This window comes from Phodopus roborovskii, unplaced genomic scaffold (assembly GCF_943737965.1).
Source record: "Phodopus roborovskii unplaced genomic scaffold, PHOROB, whole genome shotgun sequence".
NCBI lineage: Eukaryota > Metazoa > Chordata > Mammalia > Rodentia > Cricetidae > Phodopus > Phodopus roborovskii.
In genome coordinates this window covers 24,560,582-24,569,623 of record NW_026126433.1, presented here as the reverse complement: position 1 = coordinate 24,569,623, position 9,042 = coordinate 24,560,582, and the positions used below count along the sequence as shown (strand labels likewise).

The following is a 9,042-nucleotide window of genomic DNA, read 5'->3' as shown; positions in this document are numbered from 1 at the left end:
TCAGTTGAATAGGTAGTGCAGAAGACCAACACAGTCAGCTAACTGAGGTGAAGCAAGATGCTCTCAGACACCTGACGACTGTGTGTCTGGACAGCGTGACACAGTCCGACGTTGCACCTGACAAAAAATTAGTCTATGAAGTAATTAGGAAGAAGCTTTAGGAACCTTTTTTTTTTTTTTTGAGAAAGGGTGTCTAGGATTTTTTGGCTTTAAGAGTTGCAGATTGTTGACTGAAATCTATTGTCCGGACCAAAGTCTTCCCCACTCACTGGAGAATAGTTTAGTCCTAACTGGTTAGTTAGCCTCTTTCACCAGAGGTCTTCCCCGCAAGGCCCAGCTGAGAAATTCAGGCAACTCAGATGTTTGGACACACCTGACTACACTGATGTTCCCCCAGTACAGGATGAGAGCCTGAGACATTTGTTTCTCTGCCTCACCCTACAGACAATGTTTTTTTCCCCAAATTTGTAAAATAAATAATTCAGAATAAATGACAGTCCAATGCAAGGGCAATTGTGAGCCTGGAATGTGTTCTGCCTCTTAACAGTGACATACTAAAGTCACACCTGCAGTTCATTCCCAAGCAAAGGAGTGACACAAAGGGTGGGAGGTATTGAAGCAGCGAGTGAACCTCAGCACAGGGCTGGGGTCACCCCATACCTCACCATGTATATATTACAGTTTTCTTTATAAATACACATATTGGATTCAAGGAGCCACAATAAAAATGCCAAAGGTTGAGATACTTCTTCCATAAATATCTAAATATCATAGCCACATGGAAACTAGACATTTTTATGAAAAATCTAGCTGCCATGATTGTCAAGAGCCACATCTCAGCCCAAGCCAGCTACTCACCCCACTGGATAAGGAGGCCAAGAATAAAACATCCACTTTGTAGTAGGCTCATGGTAGAGGTCCTCTGAATAAAAGCCGTATTAATGGTTTTGATTTCTCCATCCCCAGGCATTTGTTACATAGGCCAATTTCCAAGGTCACATAAAGTAGACCAATAAATATAGTATTGATGGCTTGACATCTGCCACATAAAATGGACCACTCAGGTGAGTAAACTGGTCCAGTGGCTTGTCTGCTTCAACTGCCTACTTACTGGTGGGCAGCTTGGTGGTGCCATCTCTTGGACCACCAAGGACACAAGCCATGTTGCCATATCAGTGTGGCAACCAGTGTTCTATAGCTAGTGAGAACTGGGCATTTGGACTGAAGTTTAACTCAGCCATTCCAGTAAAGGTATCCCAGGGAATTTGGTTTTTAATTTCTCCACTCTTCGCTATCCAAAGTATATTATACTGATCAATTGCATCAAACCATTTTGATTAGATGGCTGCCATCTCTCTAAAAAACAAACAAAAAACCAACCAATCAACAAACAAAAAAACCTGGAGCAAACCGATGAGCAGCCCTTTAGAAAAGCCAGACAGTGATGAACCATGTGGACCATACTGCTAGGGAGTTCTCAGAGCTCGTCCCTTGAAGGCACAGTGTCCAGAGAAGTTGGTGGTGGCAGTGCTTCTGTGTTCTTGGCATTGCTGTGGATGTGTCCTTGCTTCCGGGACTTCCAGGAATGTGTCCTGTCCCAGTCAGTGGCTACCGTCTCATTGTCCCAGATGGTTGAAGTTTCTGTGTCACTCAGATAACCCGGCTGGCCTGTGTAGTGTGTGGGGTAGATGAGCAAGGGCTCTGCAGAGAAGGCTTTCAAGTCCCTGGGTTCATAATACTCCTTGTACTCCGCTCTGTAACAAGATGTGCACAACCACATGAGGGGCGGGTCCCTCAGGGAACAGGGAAGGGCACAGGGCCCTGCTTGTCACTTCTCAAACCACCCATTCCTGCTTTTGAATTTGTATCATTTGTAAAGAACCTTAAGCTACAAACACAACAAGCTTTCAAAAGATCTGTACAAACAAATAAGCAAAAAGTTCAGGCCCAACCTGTTGCAGTTGGGTAGAACAGTTTAGTGAAGGAGCTTCACGTTAAACTGTTGGACTCCTAGTAATAAATGCACGTGTTCATGTCACAAACGGTGTCTGTTCATGGATAAACAAATGACACCTGAAACCCTGACAGCAGCAATGGGGTAATTGATATGGAGATGGCTTGGAGGCATGCTAACTGGACATTGCATTCCAGTTCTTGTTTGCTACCTTGGCTCTATGCAATTGTAAGGTAGAGGGGCTTCTTGGTCCCCCTCCAAGGGCTCCTATGGAGCTTACACAAAGGATGCTGATGAAGTACCTTTGTCTGTGAGTGAAATAAGTATCAATTAAGTAACTACTAATGTCTCTTGTGTTTGAGGAGATAATGGTTTGACTCTACATTTCTGTCAGGATTCAGAGGTAGATCATCTGTCAGTATTCAGAGGTAAAGCATGTTGCATAAAGGATGACGTTGTAGCTAGTTCCATTTTTGTTGATGACAGGAGACAAAAATGAGCAAGCTGCATCATGGGAGCCTCAAGAGCGAGAATGAAAGTCAGAGTTGGACATCACTTAGCAATTGAAGGAAGGAGCTGAAGTTAGAACCTGGCCTCCTGCTCCACTCATGAGTTTAAGAGACACCCACTGGTTGAGCAGCTTTTGCACATACTCTAAGGACCCAGAGTTTGTGGCTGTTCCTACCTCCAAGGGTTCATAGCCTACAGTGAGGACTGACAGGCAACCATCATTTACCAGACCATTTGATAAGTGTCTGTCAGTCATAAGCCTTTGGGATTCTGAGTAACTCCCTTTTCCATCAATGTCTGTCACAGGGGTCACCTCCTCATTCCCTGATTTTCTTGCCATCTCCATGACTATAAGTATCATGATACATGATGATTTGTACATGGGTCTATGTTATCTCCAACAGAGCAAGCATTGAGAAGATGTGTTACACCGCCTACTAGTGCTACACATATAGAGTGAGCAGAATGAGCTCCAAATCTGGGGTGCTTAAGAAAATGACATTTAGCTTCAGGGATGTGAAGTTATGGGATCAAAGAAGACAGACTGTGGCCCTGTGAACTGGGTAATGAAGAGGACATTAGACAAGGCATTCACCTCATCTGCCTCGTCCTTCCAGTGTGTTCAAAAGATTACTTAACCTTCCAGGTTATGATTATAGAAGGATCCTTTAGAAAAGCCATACAACTATTAAAAATAATACCAAGTTCTACTCAGGAGACTTAATTCATGAACAGTGTGTGCCCAAGGAACAGGTGGCCACAGTAGGAGACTTACACAGGATGCTTGTTGTACATGATTGGCAGAAACTCATCCACTGGCAACATCTTCCCGAAGGGATCAGCTCCAACAAGCTTCTGTGCTCCCTCCAAAGAGATGACATAGCCCAGCGTCCAGTAGGAATAGTCAGCTTCAACCAGATTTACAACATTGGGCACAGCTTTCTCTGGCTCCTTGACTTGCATTCTTTTCCTACCGATGTAACTGTAAGGAAATGGGGATGAGGAGAAACATTCCAACTTGATACTAGGATACTGAATATTAGAATATTAGAGCACCTATGTAGTTTGAAAAGATATTTTAAAGACCAGACTGTTGTATCTTTTTCTAATATATAGTACCACAAAGGCCCTTCTACCAGTATCCATAATGTTGTTGGTCCTCATGAAGTCAGTTCCCATTTATCAGGCTCCATTTATCAGCACACTATTCAAGCCTAGTGGTCTGTCTTCAAGCCAGAAAGGGAAGATGCAAAGAGATGGAAAAATTGCTTGGATGATTTCCCAGGGATGATAAGGGATTTCCAGCTGTGCTTAGAGAGGTTGGAAAGGAATGAAAGAGGCCAGATGTGGGGATCTTGAATTTGTTGTCATCATATCCCTAGAGTTTCAGCTTTAGAGGCTTTTGGTACCACTTTCCAAGTGCTGGTGTAAACAGGATAGAAAAGGCTGTGGTAGACAGAGTCAGCAGTAGAGGATAGAGACACCCAAGAAGAACCCCAAAGGGTTCCTTCTGGACAGTTTGAATGAAAACTCTGAAAGCCTTTCCCTATTCACACTCTGCCCATGCTCTGAAGAAGGCCATGAGACATGCAGAACAAGATCACATTCCATCTTCAGCTCTTCTGGGGACCTCAAGTATACGTTCTCACAGTCACTGTCATTTTAGATCAAAGAGTCTGAATTTCTCGTGTGTAGTATCAAAGAAACTTCTAGTGAATACTTGAAATATACTGCAAGGGCTGAGGAATTGAGTTTATAATCTTACTAATTTAATTTCTGATTTAGATGGTGCCCCAATGGACCCACCTCCAATACAGTCCCTACACTTAAGGCTTAGGGAACATCATGGAAGAAGGGGAGGCAAGATCCTAAGAGCCAGAGGCACAGGATGTCTGCTATGAGACTGCATCTCTCAGGAGTGACAGGGAAGCCACACCCATGAAGCCTCAACAACATGGCTGCCTAAATAAGACCTGAATAAGGATGGCAACAATAGGCATGCTAATATAGATGGGGGGAAATCTCATGGCGTTTCAACCCTAGATAAAGAGCTACAGGAGACTCAGGAAAACTGAGGGGGCAGGAGACAGAGTCTCCTCATCCCAGGGAAGACCTCCAGATTGGGTACCCATTACCAAGTGGTCAGCCCTGATATCGTATACATACTCACAACATTCTACAGACTAAACAAGTCATATTTACATATTTAGGAATATATGTTTATATCCATATATAGAATATATATTGTATGTAACAATAATTTTTAAAAAAGGATGCAAAGGCCATGAATTTGAGAGAAAGGAGAACTACATAAGAGGAAAGGGAAAGGGGGAAATGATGAAATTATATTATAGTTTCAAAACTTAAAAAGAATTTTAGAAAGAAGTTACAATTTGGATATTTTAGCTCTGTAAAATGCTTTTCTTCTGGAAAAGCAAGTTTATTAATTTGTAGGACTACAGTTTAACAGTTGACATTTTATTTCCTGGGTTTAAGTGTATTCTGGGTATAATTACATATAGGGCTTTAAAGATGGTTACACATTATAAGCTATTTCATTAATGGTTAGAAATACTACTTACATGCTAAAAAAGTGATATTTGGATATATTTGGCTAAATAAAACATTTTAACCTCATTTTTTTAACTTTCAACGTGGTCAGAAAATTTGAAATAACATATTTGGCCCCTACTATATTTCTTACTGAAGAAAACTCCCCAGATAAGTCTAGTGACTGTTTAGACTGTCCCGATTTATTATTTCTTTATTTTGGAAACAATAAGTCAGTTAATAGTTCTTTAAGATCTGTGACATTTTAGAATACTCTTTTACTCTTCTCATCGTTATCAGGACAGCTGTCCATCCTTCCTTCCTGGATCTGATGACACTCTGCCCTGAGAATATACCAACCACACCACACATGAGAAGGGATGTGTTCCGAACACATCTGCTTTAGGTGTTCTGGACTGTTTTCTGTGACTATCAAGTGTCAGTCAAAGTTGCCTTTCTGTGTGCCCCCTGAGCGCAACATGTCTTCCAGTCTATGTGGGCATGAGGCTTTACCACAGGCTACACAGCACAGAGGCAGACGGGCTGAAGAGCAGTGATCTCAACAGTATAGAGTATGGATTACATAACTCAAGTCTGACAGGGGAAGGTCTCTTTTTTAGTACATTGTACTGGTTTTGAGGTCTATTTTCTATGAGTTAGTTGGGCCATCACTGGGTTTTTTTAAAGGTCAGAACAGGCATTTTCTGTGAAACAGGTCTTCCACCAGAGTCCAAAATTAACTTCTATGATGAGGACGGAAAGACAAGCAAAGCTTGTTCCAAATGAGCAGGCTCTGATTTGACAGTATTACCTTAGATACACAGATGGGGACCTTAGGATGTTTCCGCCTCATTGGAGGGAACAGAAAGCACTGATTATTTTACAAAGAAAGAGAAAGAAAAGGAGGGGGGAGAAAGGGAAGAAAGGAGGAAGGAGAAAGAAAAGATGCTAGCCCAGATGCAAGAGACAAAGCATTAACTAATATTAGTGCTGAGCCAGCACTCTCTTAGTGAGCCTGGCCTCCTGCCCCAAGCCCAGGCATCAGGGTTTGCCTTTGTTAGACAACCCCATCCCAATGCATGAGCTTTCATCTGAGCCTCCCACATTCACCCACACCATCAGGACTGCAAAGGCAACCCTTATCCTGGGAGCTGAGGTTCAAGTTTGCATTAGCCCCTTAATGAATGCCTCCTACTCCCTCTTTACGCCCTGCCCACAGGCAACTTTGCTTTGCAGGCGAAATTTCCACTGTTTTGTCATGAGGTCCCTGATGGTCTGGCCAATTCCAATCTCATAAAAACAAAACAAAACAAAACAAAACAACAACAACAACAAAAAAAAACCTATAGTTTCTCACCTTGGAAAGTAGATGGCGCTAAAAACAACTGCCCAACCTCTCCCTACTTCTTATTTCTGGAAACATCTGTGGTATGAAAACCAGGTAAATGGGAGGAAGCGAGAATCTCCTACCAGCCAGGGGGTGGGCTTTCTGTGCTTGGGAAAGACTGCCTTTGAGTGCTACCCATCTTGTGACTCACATCAGTTCCCAGTCCAGCCGAGCCTTGTCAATGTCATCCATCAGCTTCATTAGCTTCTTCTTGAACTGATGCTCAAAACGCACGTCGTCCTCAATGACGAGCGTCTTCTCCAGTCCCCTGTCAATAACCTGTAAAGGCCACCAGTGGGGAAAGGCTGAAAACTCTGATACCCATTTTCATTTGTGAAAGCACATAGCTTGGATTCAAGAAAATGTCTGTTGACAGCAGGATGTGTAGATGAATGTGCCATAGTCACAGCAAAGAGGACAGATGATCTACAGTTAAATTGGTGTTACAGTCCCAGCAATCTTGCAAGTTAATGTCTCTCATACACAATACTGAGGTGTCATATGCATTGTGTGGTGCCACTCAATAAAGAACAGTACAGAGACAGGCCAGACCATGCTCTCAGAGGCCAGGATGGTGATAGCCCTTGGGGATATTGGCCAGAGTGTTGTGCAGTGGGGGACACCTCTGGTACATTTGTCACCTGTTCTGTTTCTTGATCTAGTATTTATTAATATGGGTGTCTTCTATGTGTGAGATTTCACTGACAGCACCTTATAAGCTACATACTTCTATATGTTTCTGTGATGTTTTATTTAAGCTTAAGGAAAGAAGAAACAAGAAAAAAAAAAAAACACTGGGTCAGTAAAGGAGAGAGGGCACCAAGGGGGTCTGCATTTAGTTTTTGTTTTGCTTTTTGTTATTCTCCTTTTTTGTGGGAATTGAGCCTTGTTCGTGTACCCTGCATTCCAATGCCACCCCTGCTAGTATCTGGAGAAATAAGACACAGGATCTATGGCTCTGACTCTTCTTACCTGAGACAGTTAATAATTTCTGCCTGTGTGAAAAGAACCCACCCTTTCTCACCCTGTCTCACATGCCTTCTGTGTGATTCCTGCATGAATTCATTTGATAAATGATAACATTACAGACATACACAAACAATTCCTGTTTACAGTGAAGATGAACTAAGAAAAAATAAAGTTCATACGGTATGAATACCTTCACCTGCCACCATCCCAAGTAGCACTGAGACCACCATCCTAGTGTCTTTGTTGCTGGCCTTGGGCTGATGGGATGCACAAAGCAAGAGCAACATTTAAGCATACTTCTAAGACAATCATAGGCTCCTTTTGCATCTGGTTCTAATCCATCTGGAAAGTTCCATTCTCCCTCTTCTCCATTACCAGCATGTTCCTCTAAAGAATTACCTCTTTCCAGATAGAGAAGTGACTAAGGAAGCAGCCAATTTCGCCCCGTGTTAAAGGCCTCGAGGAGTAGGGATCACGGTACCCTGGTAGCATTTCAATGTTCCAGGCCTTCAGCTGGCTTGTGTTGAGTGCCCTACATGACAAAGAACACGCATGAACATATCTAAGTCAAGCAAGGTATCTCCACTCCAGAGAGGGGAGGAAAAGAAAAGACTAGGGAGGTAGGGAGGGATAGAGAGAAGAGGGAAAGGGAGAGGAAAAGAGAGAGAGAGAGCATGTTTCTGTAGAGCCCCTCTAAACATGGAGAAACACATCAGTTTTGGTGGACTTTGGGTTCATTCCCTGTGAATAGCCCTCTTTGCAGATATTCGTCTGATAGCTTTAACATTATAGTTATCTGGGCAGCATCACCAGTTAGGTCTCAGGAGAGGCTACAAAAAAAGTTCAAAGGAAAAAACTGAGGACTAAGATGTTTAAAATGTGGGTTTTTGAAAATCTCTGTCTCTGAGACTCTTGGAGAGAAAACTATATGTAAGGCTGTAATCTTACAAGAAACAAAGTCCCAAAGACCCCAGTCTCTCCCCTCCTGCTTTAAGCCTTTAGAAGCCAGGGAGAAGGGCAGTGAGGGCAAAGGGATTCAACACGGCAATTAACAGCAAGGATTTTAAACAACCCAACTACATGCTGTTCACAAGAGATGGGATTCAAATTCAAAACACAAATAGATTGAAAGTAAAAGGATGAAAAACCATACACAATGTGGACAGTAGCCATAAGAGAGATGAAGGGTTAGGTTAGAATCAGAAAAAACAAACCTGTAGAGAAAATGTATTCTAAAGACAATGAGAGATGATAAATCATTTAGGAAGACATAACACTTAATGTATAAATAAAACTTGAATAATGCTATAAGTCAATTAGACTTAACAAACATCTGTAGAGCACGCCGTTCAATGATAGCAAAGCAAGTGTTTAAGTGTACCTGGAATATTCTTTAAGAAAGCCATGTGTTAGACCATGAAGACCACAAAGACTATAAGTCAAACCTCCAAAAATTAAAATGATACGGTAGAATGATCAATAACAACAGAAACTGAGAAATTCACAACCCATGAAATTATCACCCTTTTAAATAATCAATGACTAAAAAAGAAATCATGAAGGAAATTAGAAAATATTTTGAAATGAGTGAAAATATGGGATATTGCAACTTACAAACTGCACTTACTACAGTATTTAGATATGCAATTACAGCTGTAACAATCTCATTATA

The 9,042-nt window shown here is 42.0% G+C and overlaps 1 protein-coding gene across 1 annotated transcript in view; it reads right to left on the bottom strand.

Annotated features, from left to right (window-relative positions):
• Positions 1 to 1,105: 1,105 nt before the first annotated feature.
• Colgalt2 (collagen beta(1-O)galactosyltransferase 2) overlaps positions 1,106 to 9,042 on the bottom strand; it is a 103,826-nt gene continuing 95,889 nt past the window's right edge. The window contains exons 9-12 of the mRNA XM_051185988.1: positions 7,770 to 7,902; positions 6,553 to 6,680; positions 3,240 to 3,446; positions 1,106 to 1,754 (exon numbers count right to left, since the gene is read on the bottom strand). Coding sequence (XP_051041945.1) covers positions 1,478 to 1,754; positions 3,240 to 3,446; positions 6,553 to 6,680; positions 7,770 to 7,902 — 745 coding nt within the window. The 3' untranslated portion in view covers positions 1,106 to 1,477. The remainder of the gene's footprint in view (positions 1,755 to 3,239; positions 3,447 to 6,552; positions 6,681 to 7,769; positions 7,903 to 9,042) is intronic.